This window comes from Rhinoderma darwinii, chromosome 13 (assembly GCF_050947455.1).
Source record: "Rhinoderma darwinii isolate aRhiDar2 chromosome 13, aRhiDar2.hap1, whole genome shotgun sequence".
NCBI lineage: Eukaryota > Metazoa > Chordata > Amphibia > Anura > Rhinodermatidae > Rhinoderma > Rhinoderma darwinii.
In genome coordinates this window covers 8,757,869-8,774,084 of record NC_134699.1, presented here as the reverse complement: position 1 = coordinate 8,774,084, position 16,216 = coordinate 8,757,869, and the positions used below count along the sequence as shown (strand labels likewise).

Sequence of the window (16,216 nt, the reverse complement as noted above, 5' to 3'; positions counted from 1 at the left end):
TAATTCAGAGCTAGGTGGGGATTTTAACATTTGCCGCATAATTATAAAGCTGTAAAACCGTCAATTTTAATATTAGCAACTTATTATTTTTTAAAACACAAGATTTTTGGGATTATTATTTTTTATTGACTTTGTATAGTTATATATTTCTTTAATGGACCATGTCAAAATTATCTTTAAAATAAGCTTTTTATAAACTAAATAAACTTTTTTCTCAAAACATCTAATATTAATTAATGCAATGAAATATAATATAAAGAATTACAATTATTGCCTAAATTGTTTATATATTTGAATAAAATTTAGATAAAGAAATACATTTAGACCCCATAAATATAATTAAATATATTTTATTAAAAAGTTAAATAAACTAAATTATAGCCCATAAAATATAAAATACTACCAAGTATAAAATAATTCAATTTTTTTATAAAATTAAAATACAATAATATGATTGCCCCAAATAATTAAATTAGAAAACGTTGTATTAGTATTTTTGGTAATATTACTCAGTCTAGACCGCAGTAGCAGGATAGGTGGGCACATTTCCGGGTTAGAGGGTTGCCATGTTAGTCCGATGGGATCAAGCTGAGCAGAGTTGCCAAAATTCACCTCCAGGGTCGGGTAGCCAAACATACATTTTGGGCTAATAGGAAAAGTACATTGTAATTTTGGATTAGTAATCCGGTTTGAGCAGAAAATTTGATGAAATGGAGACCCAGAATTTTTGGAAACTCTACTAAAATTTTGGAGGGTTAGAAAACTGATCACAGCGGCAGGACGTGCAGCTAGGAGGGGTCCTTGTGATGGTTTCTCACGGTACCTATTTTCCCCCGAGCAGCAGCTGCAGAGATTTTTGCCTTTACTGAAAATCAGGGGAAAGTCAAAAATTAGTCTCAAAAAGACATGCATTGGTTTGGAACAAAGACAACACTCCGAGGCTCCCCCAAAAAAAAACAAAAAAATAAATTAAAAAAAATTCTCCGGTTTTGGTCTTTATGAACAGCACAGTGCATTCGGCACAAATAGACATCAATAGGGGAAGGTTCCACTTCTCATATACAGAGTCCGTTGGGTTACTTTGCTAATACTTATCTTGTACTGATCTTGGGTTTTAGATCTTATACTCCAGTCACATCCGGAACGGAATTCAAAATGTTGCTGACTGCCACTTAGAATCCGTCAGCACTGTGCTGACAGACACGCCCCTAACAGATTGAGGCTCTCTCGATGCTGCAGCAACTGTAGTTTTTTTTTTTATGCAACAAACCAGGGGTGCGTGCAAGTTTTTGTAAGGACAGCAATCATCCAAAGACACAACCCAATTCTTGGATCTAGTGCTACAGCCATTTTCCACAATGTACCTCAGCAGAACATGCGCAGATGCTGAAGCAGCAGGTGGTGCAGTGAGATAGGAGGTCACATCTTTAAAGCGAACAGCAGAATTCTGAATGCAGTTTTTGAAGTATGAGACATGATGGATCAGGATCAGTACAAGATAAAGTATTCACTATAAAATTTAGATTTAACCTGTGAAATGCTGTTTAAAGAGTGAAGCATTGCTTTAAACATATTAATAGAGGAGCAGAATCCAGGAGTGGAAGCCGGTAACATAGGGATTTTCCAATAACCTTGAACCTGGTGTAATTTGATTTCTATAAATCGAGCAAATCTACTCTGAAATGTAAAAAGTGGCGCCCCCTGCTGGTCAATGATAGATATATTAGGGTTATATATAGGGTAGTATATACAATTCCATTTCCCTAGGACAAGGCTTGTTGTCCGGTGGATACTTAACTTATCCATTGATCCAATGGTTTCAAGCTACTCTGTATTCCCTGCTCCATTAGAAAACAATGTGGCAGATCAGGACAGAAGAGTAACTTGTCCTCTCTGTAACTGATGGTGTCAAGTACTGTATATACTTAGATATACAACGAATCGCGCATTAATTCAACAAAGATATTCCTGATGTTAATCGCAAGTCAATCAATATAAAATTAATTGTTAAAAGTAGACTAGTTACTTTCTCCCACAAGATCAACACACTCATCTTCTGCTGCTGTCCTGACTATTAAAGTGTTTAAATTACTACCCCTGGCCAACACAGCCCTGTCCTTACTAGCATAATCACGTCTGGAAAGGACACTGCCTCCCACAAGATTGACACTCATCTCCTGAAACACTCTGTGCTGCTGAACCTGCACCTTCCACTATCAATATTTGACCTACCAACTTATTTTATGAAAATGAACCATCACATGCATGGCTGTCCTCACAAACATTACATGGGTGGATAGGTCACCGACTTTCACTAGTAGATGCCTCAGAAGCACAGATTATTTCGGGAGATGAGTGTGTTGAGCTTGATGGAGGCAGTGACTATGTTATTGAAGACTATGTTATTGAAGACAGAGTTGCTTGTGACGTGATAATTGCATGATCCGAGAACAAGTGGGAGGTCAAACTCATGGAGTAAAATGGCAAAATGGCCTCCCACTTGTTTCCATACAATGAAACTATCATTGCCACATGCAGGTCTCTACCCAGACAAGACCAGCTCATCTCCTGAAATACTCTGGACTAGTAGTGTGTGCATACTACTCCATCCACTATGAAACTCTTTATCTGTAACCTCCCTTTAAATATCCTGAAATACTCTGTGCTGCTGAGAACCATGGCCCTTCTTCTATGTAACACTCTGCCTGTGATCTCCCACTTGTTTCCAAACCATGACACTGCCCCTGTCACATGCAGCATAATCCTCACTACTCTCTATCATCCCATGAATCTACAAGTTACGGTCTGCTACAAAATCAGCATACTACTCCCCTTCTGCTGTCATCATATTCATGATCGGATTGGCTACATAATATTAGTTTCCCACCCATTTCAGAACAAGGTGCACACAGAGGATGCCAAATAAGTTGCTTAAACCTTAGAGTAACGACCCGTAAAATCAGACCGCCGCGATACAAAAGTCCTTTCTAATGAATACATTGATCCCGTAGATTTCCGAAAAGTGTCAATATTTGTCACAGGCCATAAAGACTGCGATGTTTGAGTCTTTGCCATAAAACAGACATCTAATATCACCTCCCTGGCAGATAAATCATAAATCGTGATGAAGTACCATGGACATCAGCCATAACGAGACGATATAGGGAAGTTCCGCACCACCCCGGACAATAAAACCATCAGAACATTCGGTATTTGAACGTTATTTTGCGAGCTGTGTGACAGAACATGGTCAAATCGTAAAGCAGATGTGCAGATCAGGAGGTGCCCCATTGTCATCTCATATTAGTGGTTTAGTGGCTAGACCAAACGAAGAAGAGTCTGTAAGAGCAGAACGGACATCACAATTTTAAGATTTTGCCCTGCTGTTATCCCATGACGCCAGATTAAGCAGACATACAGTGACTTATTTGATCTATTCTGAAGCTCCCGCTGAGCTAGTGCTTATACAGATTAATCTATCTAAACAAGCAGGGCTGCACAGTAAAGCATGGTGGAGCAGCAGTTGGATTTCAGACTACCTCAGACTCCAATGAACAATGCAGCTCAGCTGGAGTCACTAATCAAAGATGTGTCCCAATGAAGCAGAGATAAACCACAGACGATGGAGTATAGTAGAAAGTAAGCAGGACTGCAATCTACATGTTGTAATAGAGTGGCGCCACCACCCGTAACTGCAGGTATTATGTCTGTAGGACAGTGAAGGTCTCCACTATGATAATAATTCATATTTAACAGTAAAAAGTTTAAAAAGTAAACGCCAACTCTAATAGTTTTACATATAGGCAATGCTGCCATCAAGTGGCTGATCTGATAAATTACTCAAAACTGTTCTGGATCTTTACAGTAAAAGTCCCTCCCCATCAAAAAAAACTATAAGATATAGTAAACTCATCATTTTAGATTATTGGTTTTGGAGTACCTAGTGCACCCAAATGTTTAAGGTTTGCATACTGCCCTCATAAGCTTTATTAGGCCTCCTGCACATGGCCGTAGCTGTGTGTACGGTCCGTGATTACTTGATAGATGGGCCGCGGAGCGCTGAAAAATGGAAAACTAAAAGGTACAGAGCTTACTTAGAACATATTTATAGGTTAGATAATGATTTTTCACCCACTTTCACAAGGTATTGCTGGCTTGATAGTCAAAATGCTGGTGACAGGTTCCCTTTAATAACCAAGTAATGCTCAAAATCAATGCACAGCAGGCGAGGAAGTAATACATAAAGACGTCGAGAACACAACTTATAATAGACCAACGTCCAACTGACAGATAGTTGTAAACTAATAATTCGATAGAATCTAGATGTTTTTTTATTTTGGGATGTCGAGGAGGCCGATCTAGAAGCTATCTTCCACAAATCCTCCCATTCATTCACAGTGAAGATGCTAAAAAGATAAAATGTAAAAACAATAAAGAAGAAGAGGAAAGGAGGAGGAGGAAAGGAAGAGGAGGAGAAAGAAAAAGAAAGAGGAGGAGAAAGAAAAAGGAAGAGGAGGAGAAAGAAAAAGAAAGAGGAGGAGAAAGAAAAAGAAAGAGGAGGAGAAAGAAAAAGAAAGAGGAGAACGAAAAAGGAGGAGAAAGAAAGAAAGAAAACAAAAACAGAAAAACAAAAAAAGAAGATATAAGAGGAGATGGAAGGCACAAGAAAAAAAATAGAAGACGGCAGATGGAAAAGGAGTGGGCAGAATAGTTTAAAAAAGTAGAGAAGAAGAAAGGAAGAAAAAGTGAAGGAATAGCAAAAATAAATATGAAGAGGAAAGAAGAGAAGAAAGAAGGTGGAAGAAATACCAAGAGAGAAAATAAAAAGAGAAGAAAGATGACAAGATGGTAGAAAGAAGAAGTGAAAAGTGAACATTGGAAGGAAAAGAACAGATAAGAATGGAGGTAGAAGAAAGAAAAATAGGAAAATCTGACAGAACCAAGTAATGAAGAAGAGACAGGAGAAGAAAGTAACAGAGGAAAAAACTGAGAAGACAGGGAACAGGAAGGTGGAAGAAAAAAGAAGGAAAAACTAGGAGAGAAGACAGGAGATGGAAAAACTTGTGGGCAAAATAGTAAAAAAATGGTAGAAAGAACTGAAGGAAGAAAAAGTCAGAAGAAACGGACATGGGAGATGGAAGAAGAGGCAAAGACTGAATGGCACGGTCCTTGACACAACAGACACCTCAATTATCTCCTCCCTGTTCATTCATTAAAACTACAGAAGATAAAAACCAAACGTCCTTCTTGAATCACAGAGCAGTGCCACCCAGAGGCTGAGGTAAGTATTACACACCGACAATTAAAACTTTCCATTTGCTTTACATTTCCACCACAGCAGCTGCCAACTAATCGGCCCTGCCATTATATAAGAGACGTATACGTCACATTGTAACATGCACGGTTGAGCAGCCTGTGTTATTACGTACATGACTGTGGCCTAGTAATGTGACATATGTATTACGGAGTGATCACAGGGGAACATTTCTTATGCACTGGCCACTTACAGAACAGGCAGACAACTAGTTAACAACATTGTTTAATTATTACCATTTTCTGAGCTAGGGAAAAAAAATGTATGGGATCGAACCCACCCCCTTGACCAATGGCCAAGTCTTATGCTGCTTCTTCATGTGACACAGACACAATCACGTGGCACCATGTAGTGTCTGCGTGGCCACTGAGAAGTGCGCGGTCACATGACACAGGCGGACTCGACTGCGACCCCAAAAAACACTAAACATTTTTGGTTCAATTTGACCCAATGTATTTATTTAAGCCCCATGTGGTGTGTAAGTGGCAGGCGCAATGAGCGGTTAGTGACATTAGTGGATACAGGCATTAGAGAAGCCACGAGGGGGATTGTGTAGCCACAGAAGCTGGTGAGTGGGCATCAGTACGGGTTACCATGAATGAGGGGGACACACAGTATGGTGACATGACACGTGAGGGTACCAACCTGGGTGGCGGCTCAGCCTGTTGCTCTTTCCTTAAAACAAGAAGCAATATTATGTTAGCTGTAATGCAATGATAAAATGACGCATTCTCCGTTAATTCTCAGCTACCATCTGCCTGGACACAAGCAAGATTTAAAGCAAGCGGGGAACGTGACAGCAGGAGGTGGGGGGAGGGGATACAGTATTTAAAATTGAAAATTGAAAAACTCCCATACTGCTCTCATTATCATTTTAGTAATATGTTGTCAATTTTGTTTAAAATAGTAAAAAAGCTAAAATAATAAAATAATCTAAACAATAATAATTATACTAATAAGACAAAATGGGTAATATTTTATTTGTTATTGAAAAAACCTATACTGCTCCACAACTTTATAATATACACACACATATATATATATATATACATAAGAATAACCATACAATGATGTAGATCTCATGAAAAAGTTATGAAAAAAAGTTAAAACGTATTCGTCTTATACAGTACCAACATAGACAATGAGATTCACAATTTACGCTTAAAAACCGCACCGAAAAAACCTTTTCTTGCGAATTTCTTGCAATTTTGCAGCGTATGTTCCGCAGCAAAATACGCAACGTGTGCATGTAGTCTAAAGGTTTTGTCCAGTATAGGAGCATGGCTGATCTATTTCAGAAAACAGCACTATACCGGTCCATAGGTTTTGTCTAACTGAATGGAGCGGAGCTGCAATACCACACACGGCCTGTGAACAGGTGTGGCGCTGTTTTTGGATGAAAGCCGCCATGTTTCTTCCTGGATAACCTTTTTATTATATGGTCATTAAAATACTTCCCAACATTTAAAAAAAACATATTGTAAGGAAATTTAAGCCCCACCCCCATTCCACCTGTAAACCAGACCGCCCCTTTTGAGGCATATTAACATGGACTTTGTCCCTTTCGCAGCCCAGTCCCACAATAATACTCCTTATGTCTCTGTAGGGCCTTATAGACCTCTATGGGTGCCGTGCTGTGGCCGTGTACAACTTGGAACTTCTACGGAGATGTAATACGGCCATTTTGGAGCTAGACTTGCGCACACACACACACACACTATATATATACATAGGAACTGCATTATTTGATAGGATGGCTCCCGCTTCAAGGTCAGGATAGCCATGGTTAATAAAAAAAAAAAACGTGCAAATGTTTTTGACCTGTGGGCCATATATTAACGCACTGTATTAAACCATCTCTTTATAGGGAAAACAAATTACATGTTGCTCAACAATTGTCGCAAATGCCGCCATTTTCAGCGGTCTCGGACAAGCAGCTTAATAGGTACATGACCCCAGGGGGCATTTAAATATATAATCAGATCAGAAATGAAAAAAAAGAAATAAAAAATAATTAAATTCCCCGTCTAAACAACCAAAAATCTATCAGAGGGGGAGAGGGACGTTATAATTGCGTTCTTGGCGGTCATCGGGGAGCCACTGTGCCGCTCTCTTCACATGCATCGGACGCGAGAAAGATTCACGGGAGGAGAGGGGGGCGTTGGTATGGTAACCGCACTAGCCCGTAGCTATGGAAACCGCATACTGATTGCCTTGGAAGCTGAACGCAAACTTGGATGTATATCAAAAAAAAAAGGAAGGACTGACCCCGTGCGCACAGAGGTCCCCGACTAAATAATTCACAAAAATTCTCGTACGACCTGGAGCCTGGACGTATAACATCAAAGGGAAATCCGGGAAGATTGTCAATGAATATTTCAGCGAGAAAATGAATATTTATACCCCGTTTTTAATTTAAAACATTTTGTGTTTTTCTAACATTATAATTCACGTCACGGCATTAAATGGGTAATACTGGATTCACATGCACGGCTGCGTTGCGGTCTGACCACTGAGGCGATTTGGCACAGCGGTTGGATGTTCCCGTGCAATGAGTGGGGGGCAAACGTACCAGGAAAAATTCATGCAAAAACCAGCTAAAAAAATAAATGTAAAAAAAAAACAAAAAAAAAAAAAAAAAAAAACACGTGGACCCTCAGGCCAGGTTCCCACGTAGCATAAACGCTGCGGAATTTCCGTAACGGAATTCTGTGTGAAAATTCCGAAGCATTTACAGTAGAAGCAAAGTGGATGAGATTTAGTAAATCTCCTGCCCGCGCTGCGGAAAAAACCTGCAGCGTAAACGTTAATGGACCTGCGGTGCGGATTTTAATTCCACATCATGTCTATTTATGCTGCGTTTTCATTGATTTTCTGAAGCGGGTTCTCCAAATTGAATTCAATGGGGGTGCAAAACCAGCAACAGAAAGCCATCGCAATGCCGGAATAAAAAAATTCATACTTCCCCAGAACGCCCCCCTCCTTCTTCGTGCAGTCCGGCCTCCTGGCATGACGTTGTATCCCATGTGACCACTGCAGCCAATCACAGGCTGCAGCGTCACATGGCCTGAAACGTCATCCAAGAAGGCTCGGAGCGGACGTCAGGGGAGGTTGCGGGTAAGTATGTGCTCTTAATTACTCGGCGGAATTTCCGGCCGGAAAAAAAAAAAAATCGCACTGTTGCAATTTTTAGGACGGAAAGTCCTGCGGGTTTCCGGTTCGGATACGCTGCGTGGTTTTTACGTAGCGCATCCGTCCAGTGGGAACCCGGCCTTATAGTCCAGTTACTTTTTGGACATTTTGTATAAAATAACTTAGTATGGATCTGCTTTCTAAATGAGCAAAACTGCAATTATTATCCAAGAACCGCCATGGGTCTATTCTAATCGGATCATTATCTCATCAGAGAACAATTTTATTTTTTTTGAAATTTTGAGGAAGTCTTTTTAAAGAACAACCTTTAGGACCCTCTCCTCCAGCCGTTTACGGTTCACTATCCATAGTCCTGTCTAATTCACACAGAATTGTGGAAACACCGTTTCTGGTGGTGCAAAACCCTAAAATTAGAATGGTCCCTCTTCCTACTACGGAATGACGATGGTCTATGCCAGTGCACCAAGATTTTGAGGAATGATCCATTTAATGTTATTGGAGAACATTTTAGGATAGCACTACATGTCGCCTGCCGCCAAATCCAATGGCTTGGGTAGTCATGTAGACGGATGCAATGCCTTGACTATGGCGAACAACTATATGCAGTGTTGCAATGTGACAGCATTACAACCCATCCCATAGCTCAAGTATTTTCAGCTAATCTAGATACACAAAAATTGCAGTATAAAAAAGCCAAGAGCGGGCACAACTGGTAAGAAATGAACGTGGTTGGGCTGGTGATCGAGATGCTGCATAGCTCAGACCCTCAAATAAATCAGGAATTTTATAGAATTCTGTTATGCTGCGAGAAAAACAATTTGCTTAATTGACCAACCCAGTAAAAACTCCCACCCTGGCACATCTGACCTGAATGTAAGTCCCGATTTGCTCTTCAGGTTCCGTAGAAGGTCCAGTTGATTTAGTGGTGGGATCAACCTGAGAAATGATATAGAAGACAAGATATCAGAAATATATTGTAATCAAAAGAAAATATTCCTAAAGTGTTTTTTTTTTCTCTCTGTTGATGGTCATTAAGGGGTTAGGGAATTGTAAGTTAATAAAGGGGGGGTGGTCCCATGTTCAGGATCGTCATCTCTTGGCCAGAGTGGAAACAAGGAGCGTCTCCCGCTCTGGACAGACAACCCAATGATAAAAATAAATATAGTGTAATGCCTTATTTCCCCTGCGGTGGCACTGCAGGGAAACTGAACACTTGCTGACAGTTTCTGAATAGATTACAGCGGATTGTTGGGGGTCCCAGCAGGAGAGCACTTTGTAATCTGCTTATTGTCAAGGGGCCCTTCTAACAAGTAGGAATTGTCCAAAGTGGAGAACCTTTAATATTTTTTTGTTCTATTGTCCTTTTTTTTTTTTTACAGACCATTATTGGACTCTGTTACTTGTATGGATGAGTTTTCGAAAGATTAGAAAATGTCAAAATGTAACAGGACAAACAAAGGTCAATAGGGTTCGTGGGGCCAAAAAGAAGACTTGTAGAGTCAGAATCTGTTAATGGGTCACCAGATGGGAAGCCCTGGAGTAAAGGATATCATGTGAAGCCCAAGATGGGAGCACATCATAAAATCTTGTTTATAGAAGATCAACCAAGATGTGAGGCTTTATCTGTATCGAATATTGGACAGGTCAAATAGATTCAACGGATTCCATACCGAATTCATCAAGTCTAGGGAACAAGGCATCTAAGCCATAACTAGGACTTCCATTAGCTTCTGGGGTCACACGGTCACATTATCGTGTGACAAAGTCGGACCAACTTTTGGTAGCTGCTTCGTTTTGTATGTATGCAACTCACTCTATGGACCGAGAGATTACAAAAGGTTTAATGAATATTAATTGAACCTCATCTTTCAGGGCTAACCAAGTATCCCTATTATGGTTGGGGGCTTTATACTATTGTGAAGGTCAATTGGGATGGTGCGGCAGCAAAGAAGACCAAAAGAGTCAAATACCATGAGACACCAACTGGAAAAGCCTGGGGTATCACATCGATGGGTGAACTTTCCAAAATTTGGTTCAAGAATGATCCACCAAGATGTGAAGTTTGATCGGCCTCGAATACAGAACATGGCAAAAAGTTTCACTAATCTCGATTTTATCCTAAAAATATTACAGGTCTCCCACAGTTGACTCATAGGGTTGAGCCTTGGACAGTGTGAGATCACACAAAACTATGAAATAATGGTAACGGTTGGCCGTTCCATCTCGGATGTATGCACCTAAGGCCCCACGCACACGACCGTAAAATCGGCCGTAATTAAGGGCCCATTCCTTTCTATGGCCAACGGACACCTTCCCGTATATATTTACAGGAAGGTGTCCGTGCCGTAGAAACCTGCCGAAAAAAATAGAACACGTCCTATTTTTTTATTTTACGGACCGTGCTCCCATACTTTATAATGGGAGCACGGCCCGCAAAAACCTCCGGCTGTCCGTGCCTGTAATTACGGGCACGGTTGTGTGCATGGAGCCTTAATATGTGGTGGCATTTTTTTGTAGTCCTATTATATTGAGTTGTAACAGACAATTTTTTTTGTATTCTTTGGTTAAAGACATAACTTTCCTCCCGCCCCCAAAAAAGATGGAATTGAACAGAGATACTATGGTGTGACCGTTCTGTCACTTAAAGGGGCATCATTCAGGAAAGACCACCACAATTCAAGCCACAAACAGTGTAACAAATGAGGTCAATTACTGCACAATGACAAAATATCTCAGGACCGATGTAGACACAACACAACGAGAGATTTACAGGAACAAAGAGGAACCCAAGGTTCACCCTATAGAGGTGAACTCTCCCCAATTGGCAAAATATAATAAGGAGATACAGTGTAGGTGCCTCGGTGAAGCCATGAATATTGGTTCAGTCCACCAAGTGGCTACCTTAGTGATGTCATCAGTGATGGCCTGAACCAACACATCTCATCAGCTCACGTGACATTATGACATCATGTAGCACAATTTTTGGTCAAAAATACTCCCTCATTCCCAGACATGTGTATGAATCACCAAACAATGTTTTTTTTAATATGGATACAAGATCACCACAAAATGGTCACAGTGATCTCACAGGGGGCACACAAACCACACGTAAGATGGCAAACCAACAGCACGATGCCTGCGAAAGGGTGGAAGACAGTACGTTCCACATATATCTGTGCCATACCTGGATGCGCCATACGATTGAGAGCTGCTCGAACAGCAATAAGAATAAAGGGGATAAAAACAAAGAATATCAAGAAATTTGTGGGTGTGCTAGAACTGAGGGGGGGGGGGTATATGTGGATTGAACTGAATTACATGACACTCTATTGTAGTTCTGATTACCAGGATGTAGGGGGCACTATATTCATATTTAATGTATAGCATCTGGATGATATAATTACATATATTACAGTTCATGATCTTTTTGAAAAAAAACCACCAGCAACAGGTTATTTGTCCGCACCTGCAAAGAAATAAAAGCAGTAAAGGAAAGTGTTCCCCTATTCTTATTGCAGGTTGGCATATAATAGATAGCCTAGAAAGCCAATCATTACATTAAACCGCCATCCATGCCAAATTTTTTAAATTTTCCAGCTTCTCATTTTGAAGCCTCAATTTTGAGGAGTCCTTTAAGACAAAACCATAGACACCCCCAATACTAGGTCAATAAGACTGATACTTAGCCTTCATAGTGATAACCTGGTTGTCTATGGGAACTATTATTACCAACCAATTGAAATCTGATCAATCGGTCAAAAAAATTGGATGATGCCGCTTACATTTAGATCAATGTAAGCAGCTCCGATCTCCCCACCAGCAAGCACAGATGTGGCTATATACAGTATCTCTGCTGCCTCTTAGCACCTAGAACTATTCGAAAGTTCATCGGTGTAAAACCGCCAAAGGAATGAAAAAAGTGACCCTACAGCGCTCATGGACCTGCATGATCAGAGTTGTAGTCCTTCAGAAATATGAATTCCTACCATGATGGACTGGTCTGGTCTTTAAGTATTACCCAAAAGTCATTCCAACCCCAGAAGATCGTGAAGAGTTACCTATTATCCTCTGATGATTGAGCCGTCTTCATACGTTCAGAAGACACAACAAAAGTCTACCGATAATGAGAGGGATGAGGGGTCAAATGAGAAAACAAGAAAACATAAATAAATCAAAAAATAACACAAAAACAAAGAGAAGAACAAAATTAATAAAAATAGCAACAAAATGCAAAAAAAATAAAATAATGAAATTTAAATTAAAAACAAACTCAAAAGTCTCTGGGATAACGGAAGCTATGCATGGGGATGGGCATGAACCTTGTTTGGGGGGTATCACGTGACACACGGTTAGATCTTCTACCTGTACATTGGCACGGAGACGGTGCGTTCGTAATAATGCCACGTAGAGTGCAGATCCATGCGAGACAAGTTAGTGGCGTAGAATCTCCAAGACGCCTAAAAAAAAAAACAAAGAAGGAGTGGTCTATTATATTGAAACTTGCCAAGTTGACTCCTCCGGTCAGACTTGTAATTTCGGGCAGGTGTGCACTTCTTGTATTGCCATGCAGTGTCGTGTGAATGTATCAACAGGACAAAGGGGGCATCCAACAGAGAGGATCCCCGTTCCCAGTAGATTAGACCGCGTCAACACCATCTATCCCCGTTAATGGGGTTCTCCCATCAGAACCCCTTTCCATTTGCCCAATTAGGTAATATGGATGCCAAAGAGGGTTCTCCCCTGCTTTGGACACCCCTCTACGAGCAAAAAAAAAAATAAAAAAAATAAAAAAAAAAAGAGAGTTGCCCCTATCTGGCGGACCCAGCCGTCTATACATTATATGTTTCAGCAATTCATACGGCCACTGAAGGGAAAGTGAATGGCCAGACGGGGCTTCCCCGATGATAACAGCTGAACACCAGGGGGGGGCTAGAGAAGCCGGATGCTATTTAATAATGGAGATACAGAAACAGCCAAGTTACTTGTTCTCAGGATTGATGGGGGGCCTAATGGTTGGACCCTCATCGTTTACGGCACAGCCTAGTACTCGTTGTAAAACTACTTTTACGGTAAGACTGTGTTACTTGCTAAGCCCTCTATACGGCGCTGTATAGTTTCGTTATTTGATTTTTATTTTTTTTTGCCCTCTACTTCCCAGCTCACACAGCTGATAGGTTTGTTGCAATGCATCATACTAGGCAATCCTCTGCATTAAAAATAAATAAATAAAGTCTCTCCTGGTCCGGACTCCAGACTGATAGCACTTACCTACCCTGATACATTGTAACAAATGACAAGAGCATTTCCATTCACGGACAGCAAGCAGAGGGGAGGAACTGAAACTCTAAATATATTAGAAAGTTGTAACCTTTCATTGCATTCCTTTAACTTTGCCATGGATATTAGATTTTAGTTGAAGGATCTTGAGGATTTTGTTGGGATCAACAGACAAGGGGCTGCCAGAATGCCACTCAGATATTTAATGATCTCTGCTTGCTGTCAATAGATAGAAATGTTCTAGTGGTTCGTTATAATATATCAGTGTAGGTACGAGCTATGAACCTGAAGTCCAGGACAGAAGAAAGATATACAAAAAAAAAAAAATCCAACAATGGATTTTTTTTTTCATCGAAGATAAGCGGCGCCACATGATATATTTGGATTATAACAGTTAGAGGCACAGCTTGTCTTATTATGACTCTGCCTTGGTTTCTAAGCTTTATTTCACCATGGAAAAGTTCAGATAGATTTACATGAGGACATTAATTCTACATTTTGTTATTCTTCACCTTTCCCTAAAAACTCCCCTGATGCCATCTGTTCCAGCGCCGCCTGCCGCACAGGATGACGTCTTTGACAACAATAGTCAGATTTATGATACGGAGATTAATCCTCCTACACACGGTGTGAAACAAGTCCCAGCGGTGGGACTGGAGAGAGTGGCGGACAGTCATCCGTTACCTGAATCAGTCCGGCCGCTGGATTCCGCCTCTTCTCAAAGTGTTTCTGTCTATGTTGTTCTTGGACTTTCAGGGCAAATCCAGATCCAAGAATCCCCTGAAGGAAACCCAGAGATAACGTTACATTACCACACATCGGTATCAGACTGGTGCCAAAAACAACTCGTAGCCTTAAAGGGAAATCACACCAAATGTCAAACATGGGGGAGGGGCATATGTGGGCTGGTATGGGACCCCACTAATTCTTAAAATGTAGGGTCATAGTTCTCTGAAATTACTGGCGCTATTACAGCAATGGCAATCGCCAAGCAGTGTTCAAATATCCTTCATAAAGAACCATTGACTGTATTAAGCCGCATATTATCATAGAGGAAAATCTGGGTTCGCACCAAGCAGTGCCCTTTGGCGCTTTATTGCGGGAATCAGTGAGGGTCCAATCTCAGACTAAATGGTCACAAAATAAATTTAGGTGCAATTCCTCTTTAATATTGCTACCTTCTACCAACCAGCAGGTGGCGCTAAAGTGAGTACATAATGATTCTTATGTAATTAGCTATATCCTTTGAGCCATGGGCAGGGTCGCAGCTATATACACAATGCCTACTTCCTCCTCAGATGTGGTCCGATGACCTAATCCTATTTTATATTAGTGTATAACAATTTTAACCCTCCTCAACCCCTTTCTCACCACTATACAGACCATTATTGCACCATCCCAAAATTGGCTTCCATACTTTTTGCACATCAACTGGATGAATGTCAGATCAATAGGGGTTCAACTGCTGGGACCCTCACCGATCCGAAGAACAGGAGTACTCGATTCCCCTTTTCAAGAGGTCACTATCCACTGTAGTGAATGGGAGTTACACAAAAGTGTTGGGAACCCCTTACATGGAGGTCAATGGACGGACACACAGCTAAACGAGAGTAAAGTCGGTAATGACCATGGAAATTGAAATCAAGTCCTCAATGTGATACAACCAATGGAAAAAACCTGGTATCAAGTGTTCAATTTGCCTGCAGCTCCCCCGCAGGAGAAATAAAGAATTACACGGAGCCCATTGAAATTAATGGTTGTATGTGTAATACACAGATATGTCGTATTCTCCGGAGAAAGAGAAACTCCTGTAAGTCGCTTTCGGTTTTCTAAGTGGGGGACCCCTCTATTAACTCCAAATTCCCCAATACGGTATTTGAAAAAAAGGGTTTCATTAACCAGACAACCCCTGTAAAGAGCCATGTACTTACAGCGGGGAGAGCAAAGAACGAAACTCCAATGAGGGTGAAGGTGGCAGCGAGGAGACGACCATTCCATGTCTGCGGATACTTATCTCCATAACCGATGGTGGTCAGAGTGATCTGAGGAAAGAGAAGCAAATCCCTACAAGATTATGAAACTAATGACGACATGTCCCTCACCATGTGAATTAGCAGATCCAGGATACCCTACAACAGCCACAGACTGGGCAGGACCATGAATTCCCTGCAGCAACCCTGCTGGATGATCATATTATTTCTGCAACTCCAATCATAATATTAGATAAGGGAATAGCTATATAAGCGATTTTCTGATAGATCAGCGTACAAGCATCTAATGGCTGTAATCCAGGACGATCATTCTAGCTGATATTATTTCAGGTCCCTCAATGTTCCTATTGATGATTTATGGGAATTGGTTGGGAAAAAGGGTAAATTATGAGGATTTTGTGGTTATAAAACGACAGGATTAAAAATCTATATATTCTATTTGGAGCAGAGAAACTCAGGGCATGTGTGATCTGAAAACGTG

At 40.7% G+C, this 16,216-nt stretch overlaps 1 protein-coding gene across 10 annotated transcripts in view; it reads right to left on the bottom strand.

Annotated features, from left to right (window-relative positions):
- KCNQ2 (potassium voltage-gated channel subfamily Q member 2) overlaps positions 1 to 16,216 on the bottom strand; it is a 65,350-nt gene that overhangs the window by 15,886 nt on the left and 33,248 nt on the right. For 7 of the 10 annotated variants that reach the window (XM_075845887.1, XM_075845889.1, XM_075845892.1 and 4 more), the window contains exons 6-11: positions 15,676 to 15,786; positions 14,429 to 14,524; positions 12,830 to 12,924; positions 11,652 to 11,675; positions 9,335 to 9,403; positions 5,960 to 5,989 (exon numbers count right to left, since the gene is read on the bottom strand). In XM_075845887.1, the coding sequence (XP_075702002.1) occupies positions 5,960 to 5,989; positions 9,335 to 9,403; positions 11,652 to 11,675; positions 12,830 to 12,924; positions 14,429 to 14,524; positions 15,676 to 15,786 (425 nt within the window). The remainder of the gene's footprint in view (positions 1 to 5,959; positions 5,990 to 9,334; positions 9,404 to 11,651; positions 11,676 to 12,829; positions 12,925 to 14,428; positions 14,525 to 15,675; positions 15,787 to 16,216) is intronic. The other 3 variants (XM_075845891.1, XM_075845895.1, XM_075845896.1) reach the window with 1 other exon arrangement.